General features: G+C 51.9%; 4 protein-coding genes across 4 annotated transcripts; 3 read left to right on the top strand and 1 right to left on the bottom strand.

Moving 5' to 3' along the window:
* Positions 1 to 25: 25 nt before the first annotated feature.
* On the bottom strand, positions 26 to 3,898 carry COCSUDRAFT_40827 (hypothetical protein; the record flags this gene model as incomplete). The annotated part of the gene is made up of 6 exons (XM_005648915.1): positions 26 to 353; positions 1,195 to 1,368; positions 1,728 to 1,792; positions 2,575 to 2,739; positions 3,298 to 3,394; positions 3,726 to 3,898. 6 exons carry the CDS (start codon positions 3,896 to 3,898, stop codon positions 26 to 28), a joined length of 1,002 nt encoding a protein of 333 aa, XP_005648972.1.
* A 1,491-nt stretch (positions 3,899 to 5,389) lies between these two features.
* Positions 5,390 to 13,669, top strand: COCSUDRAFT_65352 (hypothetical protein; the record flags this gene model as incomplete). The annotated part of the gene is made up of 15 exons (XM_005648914.1): positions 5,390 to 5,425; positions 5,679 to 5,876; positions 6,255 to 6,438; positions 6,773 to 6,876; positions 7,185 to 7,357; positions 7,731 to 7,872; positions 8,217 to 8,330; positions 8,809 to 8,886; positions 9,157 to 9,272; positions 9,731 to 9,830; positions 10,307 to 10,433; positions 11,057 to 11,120; positions 11,522 to 11,686; positions 12,245 to 12,398; positions 12,753 to 13,669. 15 exons carry the CDS (start codon positions 5,390 to 5,392, stop codon positions 12,813 to 12,815), a joined length of 1,818 nt encoding a protein of 605 aa, XP_005648971.1. The 3' UTR covers positions 12,816 to 13,669.
* Positions 13,670 to 14,027: 358 nt separating this feature from the next.
* Positions 14,028 to 19,915, top strand: COCSUDRAFT_65351 (U-box-domain-containing protein; the record flags this gene model as incomplete). Its single annotated transcript, XM_005648913.1, has 13 exons — positions 14,028 to 14,168; positions 14,781 to 14,885; positions 15,157 to 15,282; positions 15,576 to 15,702; positions 16,074 to 16,230; positions 16,574 to 16,731; positions 17,164 to 17,405; positions 17,736 to 17,930; positions 18,082 to 18,222; positions 18,548 to 18,633; positions 18,973 to 19,017; positions 19,340 to 19,453; positions 19,763 to 19,915. Exons 1-13 carry the CDS (start codon positions 14,081 to 14,083, stop codon positions 19,913 to 19,915), a joined length of 1,737 nt encoding a protein of 578 aa, XP_005648970.1. The 5' UTR covers positions 14,028 to 14,080.
* Positions 19,916 to 19,990: 75 nt separating this feature from the next.
* On the top strand, positions 19,991 to 20,727 carry COCSUDRAFT_32717 (hypothetical protein). Its single transcript, XM_005648912.1, has one exon. It carries the CDS (start codon positions 20,108 to 20,110, stop codon positions 20,297 to 20,299), a length of 192 nt encoding a protein of 63 aa, XP_005648969.1. The 5' UTR covers positions 19,991 to 20,107; the 3' UTR covers positions 20,300 to 20,727.
* Positions 20,728 to 21,171: the final 444 nt, after the last annotated feature.

Below are 21,171 nucleotides of genomic sequence, written 5' to 3'. Positions count from 1 at the left end.
TTGAGACTGTGCAGAAAAAGATGACTCACCCGGCAATGATCTCAGCCACGTCCTTGGGAATGCGAGCCAGCGGAGCATGCACCGGATCGCACGCGCACGCACCCTCTTCAATTGCTTCCTCTCCCGCAGCCGCCGCCTTATTTCCCTTGCCGCCGTTTATCGGGGTCGCAGCCGCCGCCGGGCCGGAGACGCGCTTGCCGGCTGCCTTCTTTGGCGGGCTCAGGTTGATGTGCATGTCGAAGAGGGCCGCGGTGGTTTTGTCGGTCTTGGCTGCGGCTGTCAGGGCCTTGGCATAGCCGATGCTTAGGTAAAATGCCTTGCGGCGCTCAATCAGCATGCGCTGTGCGCTTGCCCTGCGCAGGCAGAAGAGAAAAGAGCCGTTCAATTCTGACAGATTTGAGCTCAAGCATTGCAGGCACAGTGGCTCGAGCGCTTCAGTTCTGGCGGATCTGTGTTCAAGAGCTGCCAGGAAAGAAGGTCCTGTAGCTGGGCTGAACAGGCTGGTGACTATACTGCTTGTGCGTCATAAAGAGAAGTTCAAAAAGTGCCTCTCACTGCAAACACGCACTTGCATGCCCTACTTGCTGCAGCACAAAAATGCAATTTGACAGGGTCGAGTGATGCACGGAGACGTGCACATATTGATTAGAGAGAAAATGCCCACAGTTTTACGATGCGCTGCACCAGTGAAGTTGCTTGGCAGACTGCTCCACTGTAATCCCCTGAATGCTATGCGATATGATCCCATACGATTGTGAATGCGTCAAGACTTTAGGCTCAAAGATCACAACTGCCAATGCCACACCTGTCGTTGTTGTAACACTGCCTTCCATGATAATTCCCTATTTATGGACAGCTCATCTGACTCTTAGAATGCATGGAGAATTAGACAGAGTAGCGCGTCAGCTGCCTGCATGTTTGGCAAATTGCGCGATTTCCACTGCGGAGGGACAAATTGTAGAAAACGATGAACAAGAAGGAACGGTTCGATTCCGGCGCCTTGTGGAGAGAGTCTCTCCTCTGACGGGGCTCCCCCTTCACTGTACCCTTAGGGGCTGACTCAACCCACATCGAATTACATCTGTGGGAACCCTAGAACTTGCGGCAATCATGATTCCCACATGATTTCGCGTTACTCATGTCAGCATTCTTACTCCTGATATCTCCAGCAAGCTTGACAGCTCAAGCGCGCACCCGACGGCGTTGTTCCAGTGGCGGCGAGTCAGTTTGGCGCCCTGGTTGAGGGCGAAGATGAGGCAGAGCGCCCGGGAGCGGATGCTCGCGTTTTCCTGGCCGCCCTCCGGCAGCACGGCCTGCGTGTAGTCGATGTCTGCCGCGCGCAGCCGCACGCCGTGCCCAACCAGGAACCTGATCAGGCACGCACACCGATGAGTCACCCCAATAATTAGTCGCCATCAGTCACCGTCAGTCACAAGTACACACTGTTATTCCGTACCCCAAAGACAGCACTATAGATTTTTTTTTATCACAACTATGATGGCGCAGAGACTGCCTCATGTGATTGCACAACAGTTGCAAGCGGCTGTCGAGGATAGCCAGTTGGTGCTTGTTCATGTCAAAGGCTTCTCCTCGGCAACAAGCTAAAGGCATGTACAGCCAAGTACTACTAGATGATGACTTGACATGCAAAAGATGCTGCTCTGGCGTGCGGCAGCCAAGACAGGACATGTCATTCTGCTGGTGGCAGGCTTTGCATGGGCACTTACAGCATGCACGACATGGCGCCGCGGGATGCCGCCACACCAGCGATGACCGGATCCACCTTGCACCCCTGCAGCACCAATTCAATGCCGCTCAGTCCAGGTATCCATGACTCATGAATTTGATTCGGACTTGCATGCATGGTTCGGCACGAGGATTTGACAGGGGTTCTAGAGAATCTCTCGCCAGCCCCTAAGTAGGGCAAGGGATGGGGGGGGCTGCGCCACCGACCGCTGCCGAAAAAACTAGCTGAAACTCCTGGGTATCCCTGAGATTCCCAAGAATTTTCACGAGGGAGATGTAGTTTTTCCTTTGAATCTGGCCTCTAACTGGTTCACATTGCCTGAAAAGTACAGGGTTCCCTTGAGTCACAGCCATGTGGCTTCGGGGCATTGTTTCTGACACTATCTCACCAAATCTGAACTCTATCCGGGGCTGCCCTGACACCTTGCCCCTAGCCCTAAATCACTTTGCCCAACTCCTTGGGGTGCCCTTGGGGGCTGTCAAACCCAGTTCGGAACACAGCATCACAGGGGCACATAAACACCTCACACTCTGCTACACATGCATCCTCCATGCCTGTCTTTCCACCATCTGCTTTCATGCATGCAGCTTCTGAAAGGCTCAAAGGTGCCCACCCACAGGAGGATCCATACTCAAGCAGCTTGTGTGAACATGGAGTTCTTAAAGCCCCACAAGTACTGCAGCCCCAGCTTTGATCTGGCATTGTCCTCCATAGGAAGTGCTGCAAGCATTCCTGCCTGCTCTGGCACTGGCAGCTCCAAAACCCAACACAGGTCTGCATATTATGGGATGGACTCCATAATATAGAGCAAATAGAGAAGAGCACACCTTCTCCACCATGTAGGTCAGGCAGGGCAGGTTATCCTTGGCGGCTGCAGCATAGGCAACAGCAGTGTTCAGTGGCTGGCTGGCCGTATCAATTGCAAAGCGCAGAGCCTCCAGCTGGCCAGCCTCAGCAGCATAGATGCACACGCGGATGTCGAAGGGGCATCCCTGCATGCATGCATCATTCATCACATCACATGCATGGTATTTCTCAAGGCATGCATGTGTCTGTCTTATTATATACTGTCCGCCGTTCCTGTCAGAAGCCATTAGCTCATCCCCCAAGGCGCACTCCAGCCCGCCGGCAACGCAACACCCCTCGGGTGACGTTGGAGGACCCACGGGGCAAGTCCGTCTGCAGACAAGCATGCACCATTCGTGTCACTGCGTGCATGCATTCCCCTCCGTGTGACAGGCTGTTCTTCCTAGGAGGGAAGGTGCGCCCGCAGACATGCTGCAGGTAGAAGGCTGCATGCATGGTTGGTCTGCTAGCTGGAAACGCATATCAGATGCAGCTGTGGACACTGGTGTGAGAGGCAAGATGTCCCTGCAAGTGCCACAACTCGCAGAGCTTGCCCTTGCAGTTGCAAGCATGACCTTGTGTAAAAATTTGCAGGCATTCAGAGTCAGATTTTCTGCATGCCTGCCATTACGGCAAATGCATGCATGTCTGCAAAGCATGCTCAGCTGAGCAGACTTTGCTCACGGTCAATGCAGCTGACTTACATTCTCATAGGCGTGCCTCAGGCAGTCGATTGCTCCATTCTGAGCAGCGATCATTGGCGTCATCTCATCCCACTGTGCATCGCTGTCACGCAGGTACCTGCACCAACACACGAATAAGTTTGTCTCGCAATCCTGCTTCCCAATATGAGCGTGCACCCGGAGATGCCAGTGCTTATCAGGGCTCCAAGGGTTACTACTGAGGCATGCTGGAAAGTGTGCGCATGTGTCTAATAAACACAAGCACATGTTCGACATCAGAATCTGTGTGATATGAACAAGTCCTGATGCTTCCACAGCAGGACATGTCCATTTCAAGCAAAACCTGAAATGGGACATCTCGCATCACTAGATTCATGGCTTTTTATCCTGTCAAGGGGAGTCAAAGAGCAGGGGAGTTAAGTTGTCTGTGTTGTGTGCAGGGAACTTACTTGAGGCAGTCCACATTGCCTGTGCCAGCAGCCATGGCGCACAGCTGCTTCTGGCGGAAGGGCGGCATGCAGCAGATGTACTTGGCTGTGTATGCCTTCAGCTCATCAAGGCTGCCGGACTTGGCAGCCAGCTCCAGGGCAAGGTACTTGGATTGGGTGGGAGGTGCGGCCATCCTGCAGACAAATACAGACTTATGGGTGAGCCCTGCTGTCTGAGATAGCTGCATTTGGGAATAAGGTGGTAGCTGAGAGCTTGCAAACTGGAGTAAAAGATACTGCCTCACAAGAGAATGGATCATGGCAGTTTCTGGCTACCGCAGGCAAGAGCTGAGCGCCTCAGCAGGATACTGGCTTCTAATGGGACGAATTATACCTCGATCCTTTGTTAAATACACCTTGACGTAATGTTCTGCTAAGGAAATCTGGTTGCAGCCATAATGCACGTAACTATGATCCCCAATCAGGCCGTGATCTGAAGACAATGGACTGAGTTCCATAACTCTTTCAATGGAGCAGGACAACCAAAACTTACTCAAAACAGCTCAACAATCAATTGTGTGATTCTTTTATTGCTGTTGTGATTGTAAAGGAATCAATGCGCTACGGCCGTCACCCAAGATGGGAATCCATCAGCTGACCCTTCCCTTCAAAGGCGGCGGATGCCATCTTCATTGCTCACAAGCCACGAGAAAATTTTAATGCAAGGGATGCAACACAGGCAACTAACCTCAGTGATTGGGCGGAGATTCCGGAGGGAGGGCAAAAAGGCAGGCAAACCTTGGCAATTCTTGGAGACGCCCTTGGACAGTGTTGCCGCGCTCCGAGTCTTTCCGGCGACTTCTCAGCCGTGTCTATGCTTCAGATTTATGTTACTGGCGACCTCAGATTGCGCAAACGGAAGCAGTGCGTGAGCAAGGAGGATGCATGCATCGCAGGCTATTTTGGTTCTGAAACCCTGCGAAGGAACAAGGGGTAAAGGCGCGGTTACATCAGGACAATTCCCCGACCTCCCACCAGGGACGTCTTCACAATCTGTGCACAGAGAGATAGCCTAGACGTCGCAAAAGCAAGCTGTAGAAGGATAAATAAACAAACGAAGCAGTGGATAAGGCCTTTTGCTGGAGTATACCTGCTTCCGGCTGCACAAATCGGAGAGATCCCATCGTTTGACTAAACTTCGGAACGGACCCCTCCCCAGCAAGCCAGAAAACAGCCGGGAGGCGGAGGGATCTGATCTTGTGAGCAATTATCTAGCGATTTGGCGGCGAAAAGCCAGAAAACCGGCAGAAAAACCGCAGAAGACGGCCGTTCCGTCTGGGTACCCTAGACATCACGATGCAGACGTTTGAAGACGACAGTGAAGTCGGCACGTGAGAAGTAAGGTGTATGGGGATCGGGAAATCTCATTTTTCCAGCATAGCAGGTGGCACCAAGCTTGCCTAAACTCCAAGGACTCTTCCACCAAAGGTGATCTGCAGATGAAGCGTACCGGATGTCTGATATTTTCGAGAAGCGAAGCTTCCTTGAACGGTTTGATTGTCTTGCCGTATGTGTGGATGTATCATTTGCATACTTTCTGTAGCACTTACGCGAGGGTGACTGCTTCAGCAGGTGCATCTTGAGCTGCCTGTCACAGAATAGGACCTCCAAAACTGAGGCGAGCAATGGGGGGTCGTCAGCTCTCAGGACTTAGAAACCAAGTCAGCCTTCTGCTGCTGTTGTGTGCAGTGCAGAGCTGCTTGTGTTTAGAGGTGCGCGCACAGACCCATCTCACAAAGCACTTGCCTGCGAACATCAGTTCACCTATTTGCAATCTGCCACAGCAGAGCTCAATTTCCATGGCAAGTGCTTGTGTCAGTCCTGCACTCATGCATATCACAGTGCTGGTTAGACAGGTTACTGGTGCAAAGAATGACTGACGAGCTTCCCTGACGAGTGCTGCTGTCACTGCAGGAGCAGCCGAGCCATGGCAGCAGGCTAGGGCAGAGGATTTCGTATCTCCCAATTCACCCAAGGGGGGCGCAGCGTTCTCTGAAGGCTGATGAGGGAATAACAGAGAGTGGCTTCCAGACGGTAGCTGGAGGCAGCTGGTGGATCCCTGATGCCCCCACAGCCAGCCAGGCGGCCCCTCAGGTTGAGAGCGCCACGCCGGTAAGAGAACCTCCGCAATGCAAAAGTTGCAGTTGCCTGTCCTAGCCTTCTGTCCTGGATCTTGCAGCTCAAAGACGAACTTGAGTTGGCCTATGCAACTTGCAATATGCATGAGCAGAATGCACCTCTGAATGCACATGCCCAGCTTGGCAGAAAGCCGGTATTCCTGCAACAGAAACATCATGTCAAGGACCTGCAAACAAGTCAACTGTTCTGCTGTCAACTGTCAAGCTTAGATCCTAGCAAATTCAGGCATGTACGTTGCTGTTTTCTGAATGCAGTGTTACATGAAAAAGGTGCATCAGATTGAAGTGATGAAATTCCTCCTAGATGCACTGCCCTCTCTTTATGTGCTGAGCGTGCCGTGTGACCTGGCAGGCAGCGGCGGGGCAGGCCACCACAGCGGTGCCCACAGCTGTGGCCTCCACCGGGGCCCCCCAGTCCCTGGAGGGGGTCTGGACCCTGCCTAGCTCTGGCGCTGCCAGCCAGCAGGCCGCCTATGGCAACGTCTTCATCGCCAGCAAAATCAGCAACGAAGCCATCCGAGCCAAGTCCTACGCAGGTTAGCACACAAGCTTTTTCTCCTTCACACATCCTATCCCTCTGCGGAACCTGCTCTCCAGAGCCTCAAAAGCCACCAAGAAAACAACTCTGCCCCTTGCTTTATTGAGTAAAGTTAGAATTGAGTAGATTGTTGATTTGTGCTTAAATGCATTCAAGGCCTTTTCCATTCGCTTTGCTGAGTGCATTGGGTAATTTAGTGCTGGGAAAGCCAGCTTCTTCAGATTGCCTGGACTGCAGTTGTTCCCAGAATGTCATCACACATTGAGAGGGCCGGTAAATACTGCTTGCATGCAGCACGCAATGGAAGATTGACACATGGCCTTGTGCTACAGGTGAGAAGCCGGCGATGGGTGACTCATCCACGATTGACCCCAGCGCGTACCCCGGCGCTGAGCTGGCAGACACCTCAGCCATGGCCTACGTCCAAGACACCCAGGTAAATACACCCACTACTCATTCTATAGCAGCAGAACACGACACAATGCACAGCTCTCTATGCTTGGTCATATTGCAAATGAACTGCACCGCAAATTACAGTATTGGATTGCAGCAAGAGCTCCAAGAAGAAGATTTATGCGAACATGCGCTCAGAGCCTCTTTGCAAGCACACCTGCTTGTCCAGTCCCTAGCAAAAGACACTCTTCCCATGGATCCTCAGCTCTTTGACGTCGGGTGGGTGCGGATTTTATTGCTGATATTTGGACTTGAATTCAAATTCAAAATGTGTATGTTGGATATGTGCAGGCGCTCGCCGCCGGAGAGTTGGCAGTAACTCCCAAGGTTACTCCCAACCTGCCGCCGCCGCCGCCACCTGGCATGATGACTTCTTCCAACTGCAGCGGATTTCTGACCAAGGGCGAAATTGTGGCCGGGCTTGAGTACGCTGCTGGAAAGGAGTACATGCCCTTCGACCCCTGGTAAATCCCCTTTTATCTGTTGGGCATTTTAACCTACTGGCAATTCCCAAAACGCAGTGACGCAGTTGACTTGCAGGGACTGCAACATTCCCCTTGACCCCTGATTAGCCCCCTTTGACCTACTGGGCATTTCCGCGGAACGGTGCAAAGCAAGTTAGACGGCGGTTGAGTACTTTGCAGGGCCCTTGCACCCCAGACTCATCCCCCTCTGACATTTTTGGAGCTGGACTTCGGAGAAGGTTGCAGAGAAAGTGAAGCAAAGGCTGAGGCTTCGCTGAATGGGCCACATGCTATTTCAAATAGTATTGAGCACTGCTGCTTCATTGCAAAGCTGGTTACAAACGCTGAATGCAAATTTGTGTTTGAAATGCAGCTGGGATGTACGGCTCAAGGCGCTGCAGAGCTACTACGGGAACCCTGGGTCCGTATTCCCCTTCCACTACCTCAACCCTGGGGGATATGTCTCGAACGTCACCTTCTGGCTGCGAGCCCTGGATGACTACAAAATGGGCGAGGTGAGCGGACATTAGTAATTGCTGCCTGGTCAAAACTTGATTGTCTCAAGTTGTGAAGCTGTAGAGTCTATCTGCAGACACTGTAGGCAAGAAAGAGCAGGTTGCATAATGTATCTATGTGGCCCCTACAGCTGTTCTACTGTGCATGTAATCTGTCCAGTTTTCAATCCCGGCCAGCCCGCGGAGTGCGCATGCATCAAGTCCAATTTTTCAATCAAAGGAACCTTTACAAATATAATCATTTTCCGGGGAATGCAATGGTGGATCCAGGATTTAGGATTGATCAAGTGTCAAAACTTATATTTTAACAAAAGCGTTTCAAGAATATTGGCTTTGTGTTGCAGGCTCCATACATCCTCATACCTACCACCACAAACGGAGGCGATAGCCAAAGCAGTATTAGCGTACCTCAAAACGCCGATGGCACGAGCACAGTCACACCCCCCGCCAGTGGAACGGTAAGAGGCAGCTTCCAACTGCAATTCTTGGGATTAGAACTTTGAGCTTTGCACCGTGACCGCTGCATGGGCACCTGGAGCGCCTGACCTTGCGCCAAGGGCATCCGTTCAGACACATGCATGTCTCAGTTATGTGCAGGTTCTATGTATGTGCATGTCTTGTGCATGCACGGTAGAGGTGATCTCTAGAGGCTGTCCAAATTCCTGGGCATGCAGGGTAACAGAAAAGCAGTTCGGTCGCTGTGGCTCAGATCCTGACTTGCGTTGTTAGCATTGTAGATTACTGCAGTGGGCATTGATGCAGAAACATGAGAAGTTTGTGACATGAAGATGGGCAGTGACAGACTGCAGCCAAGACCAATGAGCCTCAGGTGGCTCCCAACAGGTCTCTAAAATGTTTTACTTGTATTTAACTACTAAAACTGTATTTTAATAATGCTGACATGGCGCTAATGCTGTGTGCATGCATGTCTTGCAGGGGCAAGCTCCGGTCAAGACAGGCTTTGGCATCAACTGGTATGGAGGGCCGGTGGTCAACAACAAAAACGGCCTCATTGTAAGTTTCTCTTTCTTCGACACTCCTGCACTGTCAAGCTTTGTTCTGATTACCTGGCAGAAAGGACAGATGCACCATGACTGAATCACCCTGATATAGCTGTAAGCATTTTTCCCTGAGTTTTTTTCATGCAAAGTCTTCGTGTTCAATGACATGCAAAGGTAATGCATGCCTCGGCTGAGCGGCATGCATGAAGGGTTTTGCTTCCCGGGGGTGGTTTGACCAATGGCAGCCAGGGGAATTAAGAGGGTTGGTAATGCATACACGCAGATATACTACATTTGGTACGGCGCCTGGGGTAATCTGAACAACAACGGGACAGCGAACCGACCAACCACCGTGAAGGTTCTGACTGACATGGCACAGAGCATGGGCGGGAAACCATGGTAAGCTCCAAGAAACTTTCCAGACTAATTCTCTGGCTTCAGGTCCTGCACTGCTGGTTGAATGGCAGTCACAAAGCCCTGGGGCCCGTCTTTTACTGCTGTCTTTTGCCACAAATAATGCAGACGAGGGCCTTATAAATTGAACACATGCTGGCAGATATAGTGAAATTCCAGGGGTTCAGGGGTGCTGTTTGCTCTAGATCAAAGGCACATGTTGCCACAGATGCATGCAATGTTAGTAAGGCGGTGCATGAAGATTTGCAGTAAACTCCCTGCAGACAACACTGAGTATGGACTGCCACTTTGAAGCACAGGCAATTCTGCCTTGACAAAATTCACCGTCAAGCCCTTAATGCCCGTCACGCCCTCAGGCCTCATCATGGCGTCTGTTTTTCATTTCTGTCCATTGTTTCAATGTGAAGGACAAGTCTGAGGTGTACTGCCGCCTGTGCTGGCAGGTACGGGACAGCGACTACATACTCTGACAAAAACGGTGCAATCCCCAACATTGTCAAATACGGCGGCAGAGCAGTCGTCAAGAACGGCCCCTGCTTTGTGGTGAGCGCCTGCAGCTTCACCACACTTGCTCTTGTCACTGACTGCTTTTAGGAATTAGTAATGCTCAGTACTCACATTCTCCATTTGCAGAATGCACTGCGTTTAGTTCCGTAGCAAGATTTTGCTAGAGTCTGCCACGAAGTATTTTCTAAGTATTGGAGGATGTTCATTGGGCTTTCCTGTGGTTTCAATGCTTCGATGACTGCTTACTGTCTCTTCAGCACCTCAGGGGTTCACTGAACTTCTCAGCCTTGGGGCCAAATGCTTCAGAATGACTGTACACGCATCTGCAAGTGCATGCATGCCGGGGTCCTGAAGCACACAGCCTGACACTCTTGCAGACTCTGGAAAGCACTCACGCTCCTGTGTCAATGCATGCTTCCTGACCCTCAGCCAGAGCCTCTTACAGCTGCCAAGTGAGTTTCGCTTCTGTGTGCGCTGCTGAAATATAAATCCTTTTCTGCTCCTGCGTGCAGGGAAACAATCTGTCCAACGACCAGATCTTCACAGTGGTGGATTGTGTGATTCAGCGAGGCATCGTTCCCTACCTGACCAACGCAGTCTACCTCCTCCTGGGCGCCTCGAATGTCAAGGCCACCAGCGGTGAGCGGTGTTCCCTTTTCACCTCAACAGGAAAAGAACAGATTCAAATTCAAAGGGTAAATACCCGAATTCAAGCAATTTGGATCCTGGCATCCAGATGAGTGCCATGCTGTCAAGACTGGGGTGCACAGTGCAGGCCTGCCTCGTCATTGGCGGTATGGCAGCATATATTTGTAGCAAGCACTTCGGCAAGCCCTGACCCATACGCCTTATGGGTCAGGGCTTGCCGCTGCAGCAGGTCCTCGTGGACAAATTTTACGTCTAGTCTGATAACCTATTGTTTCAGATTAACGCTTGTACGCTCCCCGGCAGTTTTTCCTCCTGTTGCTGATCTGATAAGGGGACAGGAACGTGCGAGCCATGGCCAGCATATATAGTTGTCACCATACAAGAAGGCCCCGGCTGGCGGGGGCGGTACAAATATTGAGCACCGTGCCCCCGGTTGATTGGGTCTTGCTTGGATCTGGCGAGGGGTAGGAATTTGGCAGCCTTTACATGCAGCTTGTCTGCAGACGCACCTTGCCTTCGGCAGGAGAAGCGTGTAATATATATAATACATACAAGGAGGCAAGGCATATAATCTGACACTTCTTCTGTTCTGACTATGTGGCTTGCATGTTCAGGCATGTGCACCAACTACTGCGGATGGCACACCTATGGCTTCGACAGCAGGAACCGGCAGACACTGTGAGCATTCCAATCCTCTTATAACCACGTTCCACGAGATTTTGAACAGCCTGGTACACACTCTGCTTGACCAATGTGCTCTTTAGGGAATATCTGAAACAGCGTTATTCATGCATGCTAAGCTGCTATCTGTGGAGATATCTTGCACAATTTTGGAGCCTCAGGAGCCTGACATATGCAGCCCTTGGACATCATTGACTCAGATAGATCTGTTTATTAATTTATTACGGCCCTGTGCCAGTCCGGGTTCATGGATTGAATCCCATCCCTCTGCTCTAAAGCTCAGAGGACCTTAGGATGAGATATGATGAAGTTAAGTGGCCCTAGGATCAAGTGGGACGCTTCTTTACAGGTAAAGCAAGGCAGGGATCCTGAAACCGGTGTTCTGCTGCTGCCCGCAGGTTTGGGTTTGTGGGCAGCCCGCTGCCTTGCCTGAATGCATGCACAGCGCAGGGCGCGAACAACGTGCTGGCAACTCCCAATTACAATGCAGAGGCTGATGGCATGGCTTCCATTGTGGCACATGAGGCCATGGAGGTCAGCAGTGACCCTCTCATCAACGCCTGGTGAGTTGACCCCTCATTTCTGCAATTGCTTGTTTCGGGCCCCGGCTGGCGGGAGGCGGTATAAAAATACCGAGCACCGTGCCCACGGTTGATTGGGTCTTGCCTGGATCTGACGAGCCCATCAAGAGGTGGAATATTTGGCAGTCTTTACATGCAGCCTGTCTGCAGACGCACCTTGCCTCTGGCAGGATAAGCGTGCAATGATAATTCTTAGCTGTGTCTTAGATTATTCCGCACGGCTCGGAATTGAAAAGTCAAACGTAAAGTCCCCCGGTTGTTGAACAAAGGGGTTGCAATTCAAGGCGTGTACGGCCCAAATGCCACTTTGAGGCTCATGCATAGACCAAGCTAAGACTGGATTTGAGCATCCCTAGGTTAAAAAACTGAACACAGTAAAATCAACAAATAAAAGGATTAATAAAGATTTTGCTTCTCGATTTTATGTACAGTGCCCCAATAATACGTCACACTCACTCCATTCAAGCAGTCAGCCTAGCTATAAAATCCATGTAAGAGGGTCAGACTTGAGGATTGAGCCCCTGGAATATAATGCCGCAGGTACAACACAGACGGCTATGAGAACGCGGATCTGTGCGCGTGGACTTTCAGCCAGAACACATTCTCAGCAGGCGGCGGCTTGGCCAATGTCAGGTGGAACTGCCCGGCAGCTGCCAAGAAGGCCGGTTGCACCGACCGCTACTACCTCATCCAGGTGACTCACCCCTGACAGATCATTACTTATAACAAGTCGTTGATGAGTAGGTCCAGCTCCTGCGGTCATGGACTCTGCGGATACATGCTGTCTTTGCAGTGTCACTATTCAGATTGAAGCCTGCTGAGGGGCAGGCATCTTTATCAAGTCATATACTGCGCACATCTGCTTTTTGACAGAGTTGCGCATTTCAGCAGGGAATAAGCTACAATGCTCTTAGATTTTACGCTACCATGACAATGACCTTACAGCATGCTGACCATGCCAAATACATGAACCAAAGGAGCGCCAGACTCTGTCGCAAAATCCCCAGAATGAGGCATGCTGACAGTTCGTGTTTGTGTGCTGCCGCAGCAAAACTGGGTCAATCTATCGCCGGGATACTGCGCACTGCGCGTTGGTGGCAACACTGGATAGGCAGTTCCATTTCCCCCATGTTGATTTTCCTTTATTTCAGGGGCCCACAGATCATCTTTTCCAATCAATGATCTGTCGACTTTATTCCAAGGTCCCTTTCCCTGCCTTCTGGGCTTTCTTAAGGCCCTTTGCCAGCCATGCCCAGAGACTTGGTGCAGTACTTTCGCAAGAAAATTTGAAAAGACTCTTTTTATCTTTGGCGCCTGACCGGGCATGCTTTGGACGAGGGTCATAAGAAGGCAGGAGACCATGAGTCATCCCTGATGAGGCCAGTACTCGTGCCACCTCATCTCCTAGCCTCAATGTACAGTACTAAATCCATTAATGGAGAGTATCAAGGGGGTGGGTCGCAAGAAGCACTGTACTGTAGTGCTTACTTGATAGTGATGCGGATGTGCAATTCACAATGTGCATGTGTCATCGCTCACATTATGAAGTGCAGGAAGGACTTTTCACTAAGCTTAGTTTGTAGCTTCAAGGATGGGTAGGGGCTTCAATAATCTGCCAGCAAGCATTTTGCACAGCTTGGGAGCGCACTCCCTTGATTTCAGATTTGGGCAGAGTCTCAAGTCACATTTGCTAGTTGAACGGAGTGCGCTTGTCTACGGCATCATGCCGCCGGCATGGGTGTAGATGGTTTTGAGCAGCGCTTTATTGCCGTTAAAATTTCCTGATGTTTGGCTGAAGTATGTGAATGGCGGCTGAGTGCTTGCATGCTGGTTTTGCGCATGCCAGAACACATGTACATGAGCCGAAGGCCGACCCAGACATGTGAAGCTGGGGAAGGAGCCTTTGGTGATGATTAATGCCCAAGCTATGATTGTTGATATGATAGTGTAAACAAGGTTTCATTCGGGATCATGCACATGCATGCTAGGCACCCCATGCGTGTCCATTCAGGAGAAACCCACTGCAAAGTGCAGACGCTGAGCGCTCATTTCATGAGCCTCATGAGCATGATACATTGATCATTGCCATGATTCTGATTGTTACCTTGCTTAGCGTCTGCGCTGCGGTGCATCGACAGTGCAAGTGTGCACGAAGTGTCTGGCAAGCATGAAAACCATCTCTGCCCAGTGGCGCGTAAGAATCTTCAATGGCATGCAGAAGCCACAGTAGAAGCTGACGCCGGCAGGTGGCAGGCAGGCCCCAAAGGTAATCTAAAACTTGGAAACGGTCCCCGCTGAAACTTGAATTGTATGAAAGCAGCACGATCGGCCTTGACGGGAGCTCGACTAGTTGTTTGTGGGATCTGCGGGGAGAGGATGAAGGGCGACCCTGACGCGCCCTCAGCCCCGGCTTATTCTATCCCGCAGGACGAGGAGACTGGATGCATCAGGGGCAGTTCAGACGGTGCGTCCGTAATGATCGAATCTATCGTACAATTTCAGTTTCTGCTGGCTTTAACAGCCAGATGGGTCCAGTCTGGCCAATAGAGTGCTTCTTCAAGAAAGGAAGGAGCTAAAGGAAGATAGGTCGTTCAAAGTTGGCGGGTTGATATATATTCTTGTATGCAAGAATGAAGAATATGAAATAAGTGTGGTACTTTGTGGCATATAAAGACTTCATTTTGCTGGTCTGGCATTGGTTTGTCGCCTGCCGTGACAAAAGGTAACATCGGGCATGCATCGTTGACTAAGAGGCTGGAGAGATATAGGTATGTTTTTGGAACGGGGCGCTTTGAATTTTGCATTTTGAGGGATTTCAGGGTCGCACGGTGCTGCAGCCAGATTGGACCAGTCACATGCAGCAGTGGTTGCTTCCCCTGCGTCGTCCTTTGGCCTAGGCAGTCCCCTTCTGTCAACCTAGCTCAAAGCTATTGGGATCCCGATGTAATACCTTTGCTTGTTCCAAACAGAAGCTGCTTGGAGAGAAGCAGCCTGTGACTGTCACGTTTTTGACCAGAAGTGTGTCATCTAGGGTAGGATTGAGGAATCGTTGCTGATCACTGCGTGATCCCAGCAGGTGGCAGGAGCTCGGGAGAGGCCTCGACCAGCGGCCAGTCAAGCGGTCATCATTCGCCATCCCAGGACTTCAGGCTCGCAGCAGTGCGCCCTGGACATGATCAAGGTGAGCAGGGTGCACTCTCCTTGCAGGGTGCAGAGACAGGCGCACTGCAAGGAAAGCTGCACTTCTGAACCATTAATGATGGCTCCTTGCCTGCCTGGTCTATGCAAGAGAAAAGGCTACAGCTACTTGAAAGATATTCAGCATGTGAGTGGCAGAGCTCACAAGCCTTGAGGAGCTTGTGAAAGGAGTAGTATTCAGCACGGTGGCTTGATTGAGTTGTGCAGCGTTTCACATTAATGGGAGAATGATAGGATCTTTTGAATCTGCGCAGGCGATGAAGGCCTGTACAAAGATCTTTTAAGGAAGGCGCATGGGGATGAGCAGCTGGCCAAGAGGTGGCTCAGTGCCATCTGTGGCCACGGCAATGAGGGCACCTCCGACCTCATTGCTGCTGCAAGTGAGCTTCAAACTCATGCACACCTGGCCAAGCTTTTGCTTTTTTTATGCAATGCAGGCGCAGTCTATATGAGTTGTTCCTTGGCACATGCAAAACCGTCAATAAACCTCTTGAACAACTTTGCCTCTGTGCCTCCTGTTCCCCTGGACCCTGCTTTGTCCATGTCAGCGCATCCTTCTTCTAATGCTGCAGCGCCAATGCATCACGCAATTGGCACCATGGTATTTGTTGTTATGCCTCAATTGTACAACATTTTTGGAAGAAGCCTCTTGACACATGTACATGTCTCGCAGGGGTGGTCAGCTTCAGCAAGGGAGACCTGGACACAGCAGCGCTGGAGGCAGGCGCCCCTGAGGCCTTCTTCTGCCCCATCTCCTTCAAGATGTTCAGGGACCCCGTCATGCTCTCCACTGGCCAGACGTAAGCACATCTTTCTGGACCATATCGGCAAAATAATCTGTCCCCATCTACACAAGTGCACAGAGCCCCTTTGTTGTTGTCAGGGCAAACTCACTGCATCGAGGCATGCATGTCTCTGTTGTGGACAGGTCACTCAATCGTTTGGTGAATTCTGTGGTACCCTGCCAGGCACCTTACTTCAAGAAAGGTTTCTTTACAGGAGCATGCACAGAGAGTCTTTTGTTAGGTCAAGCTGGTGCCTTTCGGTCCAGGATGAGTATGAGTGAGTACGCAGGAGTAGGCATTGATCGATACCAAGGATCGTTATTTCCTCTTGGAAGGAGTGGGCCGGGCATGCAGGGCCCTGCTGACATGTGCCGGCATGTGCGCAGGTACGAGCGGCGCTACATAGAGCGCTGGCTGGCGGGCGGCAGCAGCACATGCCCGGCCACCGGCACAGTGCTGGCGGCACCTGTCGCCCTGACGCCTAATGTGGCCCTGCGCAAGTCCATCGAGGTCTGGGCCGAGAAGCACGCCACCTGGCTGCTGGTGCGTTCCCTCCCCTTCACACTCTCCTACTTGTTGATTGATACAGAGCGTCGCAGCTCTCATTGCCCACACTTGCTGATATGGCCAGGGCACTCAAAGCGCTTCCTGCCATTGTCCTTCCCAACATTCCTGTGCCATGCATGCACCTTTCCTGCGGCAGGGGCCCGGCTGAATCTTGACTTAACTCTGCCTCAGTACATTGTGTGACGTTTTAAATAGAATGTGAATCAGAACTCGGTGTGGAGCGGCAGGGCGCCGGCTGGTCCTTCGCACAGCTCTGCTTCGGTGCATTGTGTGGATTACAAGTTCAAATTCATGCTCAAACTTTGTGTATTTGCGGCAGGGCGCCGGCGGCAAGGTGAAGCCGATACCGGAGGAGGAGGATTTTGCGCGTCCGCGGCGCGGCGGCGGCTCAGACGCTGACCTGGCGCTGGCCATCCGACTGCAGGAGGAGGAGATGCTGACGGAGCACGGCAGGAACGCCGCCGTACGTGCAGACAGGTGCGCACATCCCCTGCCCATGCCCAATATTTTCACTCCCTCCAGGAGCCTCCGGTGGGGACCGTACAGTATCTGTTAGATACAGTATCCCCTGGAGCCTCGTATGCTAGGTTGTATGATTCCCTGGACAGCAGGCGTTGAATGTGCTTGCTGTCGGCAGCGCACTCTTGCGGCATATGCCACAATTGCCCATGATGTGGCAGTGCTGCAATTTGCAAAAGTACTGTGTCTCACTTGATGACAGCGGAAATCTTGTGCTGCATGAGCCTATTTCACTCTGACCTACAGCCATCTCAGGAACCCTGTGCAAGGCACAGCTTCTTTTGATAAGATCCAGCAGCAGCAATGTCGGATTAGAAGATTCACTAATCAATACTGCAGACTTGTAGACTTGGCAAAGATTTCAAGCTCGAGTTTGAAAATGGTGCGCAGGCGGCAACGGCGGCGGCGGTGCTCGCTGCTGGCAGCGCTGCTGTACTGCCTGACGGCCGGCCAGGTGGCGACCTTTGTGCTAGCGCTGTGGCAGAACGACTGGCAGATTGAGGCGCTGGCGCAAAACCCCCTGGTGGGCCCCTCCGAGGCCGCGCTTCGCGCGCTGGGCTCGCTGTCCACGTCAGACATCGTCGACCGGCGCCAGTACTGGCGCCTGATCACCTCCATCTTCCTGTGCTCCGGTGAGTCAATGCCAAGTGATCCGGTCTCTAGATGCTCTAGAGACCGGAAGTTTGATGCTCCGGTAGATGTAGTGAAGGGGATGTGCTGGCCTATTCCGCACCTTTCTTCAGCTGCTCGGCAAGGTGCATGGGACTGAAGTTGGCCCCTAGCCCAAACTTGCATGGAGCGAACACATGAAAGGATATACAGACTGCGTGTTTATGAGATATCAGCAAAGATCCTGCCGAGGCTACTGTAGACTGTGATACAGTTCCAGAGTGGGGACTGCCCCTGGATAGCCACTCACAGAACAATGCTCATCCTGAAAAGCACGTGATATTCGCTTGCAGGCATCATTGAGCTTGTTTTGGCGGTGATGACGCTGTGGGCATTCGGAGTACACGTGTCACGTGCGCTGCGATTCTCGGCTGTCAGCGTGGCTGCGCTTTATATCCTGCCGGGCATCGTTGGCGCATTAGTCAGCGTCAACCTGTCCACTGATGTTCCCTCCGTCGGCGCGCCCGCCGCCGTTTGCGGCCTCATCGGTGCGCTTCCCCTACACTTTTTCAAGGCACGGAAACAAACAGTTTAAGTACAGTTTCGGTGCAGAGAGCCCGCAGGCTTGGAAGAATGCCCATCGATTTACCATCTTTCAAACGATTGGTCGCTTGACACCTTTGTTGCATGTGCCGGCAGGTGCCGCGCTGGCGGACCAGATAGTGGGCAGCAAGGCATACAGGAACCACGCGTGCACGCTCATCATGCTTGCGGTTGCCATAGCCCAATTCACCATCACCGGCCTCCTGCCACTCTCCTCAGACCTCTTCTTCATCGTGGGTGCGTCCGCTTGAAGCAAATGTCAGATTACAACCCTATACATAGCGGGCTACGAAAGCATCTGTGGGCAGAACCTGCTGATGATGTGCATGTGGCTAGTGCCTCCCAGGCTGCTGTCTGGCTGGTGGGCATGCTCAACCACGGCAGAGATAGACCTTTTACCGTGTTTCAGTGTTTGTTACTTGCCAAATTTTCATGTGCTCATACATTTTGTGGGCCACGAGTGATGTGTCATAAGAGGGCTCGGACCTGTGCTGGTGGCAAGTGTCACGGTGGCAAAAGAGGAGAAGAATACAGGGCTGAAGGGCTGGTGTGTTCCATGCAGGTTCCATGGTGGCAGGTGCTCTGGTGATGTGCCTGCTGCCATCAGTGGAGGCAGTGCAGCGGCCCCTGATCTGGAGGCCTTTCCAGGTGACACTCACCCCTGCCACCCTCACTCTCAGTTGTGCACTGTCCAGCATGAGTTCGTGTATTCTATTTGAAGGCATGCTGCACATGTGCACCATTGAAAGTGAGGGCTCCAGGTCTCACACTGGTCTTAGTCTGACACTTGCCTGGTAAAGGCCTGTTTGGCTGGATGAGTTGAGTCACTGCCTGCCGGATTGTTTATGAAATTGCAGACTGGCACGCGCGTGTGCCGTTTGCTGCGGGAGGATTTAGTCATACGAGAAGGTCATGGACGTCTGCCATGTGCTGCGAGAAGAGGGTGTCATGTGTTCGCTGAAGTGTCATGCTTTGTACGCTGTGCAGGCGGTGTGTGCGCTGTGCCTGAGCGCCATCATTGCCACGTGCATCGTGGGCATATTCCAGGGCGCCCAGATCGGCAAGGACTGCGACTGGTGCACACAGGCAAGCCTCAGATCCGGATTCTTTTGCTCACTTTTACAAACCCGACGTTGAACCTTCCTGCGCCGATTGGTGCCTGCACTGCGGCTCTACAAGGCATTACAATTTGAATCGCATTTGATAGCGGTGCCGCCCTATTCTTGGCCTTCATGCCAAACTTTGATGGGCTCGCGTGCCGAGCAAGTGGTCACATAGGAAGGGCAATGACCTGGAGTCTTTAAAACAAAACGAAGGGCAAAAAAGTGAAGTTTGCAAGTGGATTTGAACGCAGGTCTCCTGCGTTAACACAAAATGGTGGACCTGCACGACCGATGCTTCGCGCGCCGCTTCCTCCTGCGCATTCGCTCCCCTCAGCAATGGCACTGCTCGCATCGACTGCGTCTCGGTGCGGTGCCTCCCCCCAAACGTACCCTGCTACTGCCCAAATCACCATTTTCCCAAGTGACACAATGCAGTTCCACTCTCGGCCATTGCACAAGGTGGAGTGAGCCATCATGCCAAGAACTCAATACGCCCAGGCTGAAACTGCTGCTCTGCGGCTGCAGCTGACTTCCTGGCATCTGTATGGATTCATAGTCATGCACATGCATTGCTCTTGCTATCGTGAGCCTCATGCATGACTTGTTTGGAATGACAAATGGGGCCCTATTACGGTATCTCAATGGCCTGACGTTCAATTTTGTGGTGCTGGCAGGGGGTCACTCAGGTAGTTAGCACACCCTACACGTCAGCGCCGCAAGGGTCAAAGCTCGGGGAGATATGCAGGAGCGTCTGCATGCAGGGCCACAGCGCATCGGCCGGTCCTTCGCAGTCGCCGCCTCCCGCGCAGGCCAGCCTGCTAATCTGAGCTTTCGAATTTGAATGCAAACCACGAAGAATTGATGGCATCTTCAGGAACGGGTGAAGTAGTCTCGGAGCGGCACAGCCACGGTGCTTGATCTGACGAATATTCAGAATGAAACGGCACATTTGGCAATTGATGAATCTGTGTTTTGGATGAGCACAGCCGTAGCACCGTGGCCCACAAAATCCAAGGCAAATGCTCATCTGCAGGATGATACTTTTTGCTGTGGCAGCTTCAGCCCGGGTGCTGATGCTTGCCCGGAAGGGTGCCGCCATACGAACGGATATAACGGCTTTCATGCAAACGAATGCTTTACTGGCGATCCGAGGAGACTTTGAAACAGGTGCTCCCATGTTGGCTGGACGAGGGTGGTCCGTGGACTGCTGAGCAGCTGCCCTGGGAGCAGGCTGCCGCTAGCAAGGCCTGAATGGTGCTGAGGCAATGAGGAAGGAAACTGAACAAAACGCTACTGCCAGTTGGCGACATGTGGAGTTGCACTGCCGTTTGCGCATGCTTTAGGACGTACATAGTGTGTAAGAACTTGGGTTTTTGTGGCAATGTGGAGGACTGTTCATGACCAGATCGGCCAGTGCGCTGCATGTGCATGTGCTGAGCCGGTGAACCGCGGTGAGATACATTATCATTTTGCTGTGAATATTGCCCATGAAGAGCTTCGAGCTGCACAGGCTGTGCTTGCTCGCTGCATTAGTAGATATCGTGAGGTTCAAAGAAGACTGGGTGAAGTTGATAAATCCCCAGGGTAGCAGATTTTATTATCCCTATCCTTGTCAAATCTGTAAAAAGGAATACTTTATAAAATTTAAAGTTAAAAATTAATTTCTGAATTCACCTAGGCCTAGGTTGCTATCAGCAGTAGTGGCTGAGCTGATCATCTGCTGATCCTGCTCCACTTTTAAGAGCTACATGCCGACAACTTTGCAAGCAAACTGCATCCTTCGAGGCTAAACGCGTCTGCGTGCTTCTGCCCAAAAACCCCTTCCAGAAGGTTCCAGACCCTTCCATCGGGGAATTTACATAATATTTATCCACTTCGCCCAGGGATCGCTACGTCTGCGGCTCTGTTGTCCTCATTTCAGACAATTTGGTCCGGCGTTCGGGCAGTTTTTAATCATGCAGACTCTTCCAGTGAATAGCGGCACTATGATGCGTAGGAACAGTCCAGTAGCGAGCAGCAGGGCCTCGGTTTCGATGCCAAGCATGAATTGCAGACATAGCAGGCCTTGCGCCCAGCTGACCTC

Source organism: Coccomyxa subellipsoidea, assembly GCF_000258705.1.
Source record: "Coccomyxa subellipsoidea C-169, whole genome shotgun sequence".
Lineage (NCBI taxonomy): Eukaryota > Viridiplantae > Chlorophyta > Trebouxiophyceae > Coccomyxaceae > Coccomyxa > Coccomyxa subellipsoidea.
The sequence above is the reverse complement of the archived record's forward strand: the minus strand, read 5'-3'. Positions and strand labels throughout refer to the sequence as shown.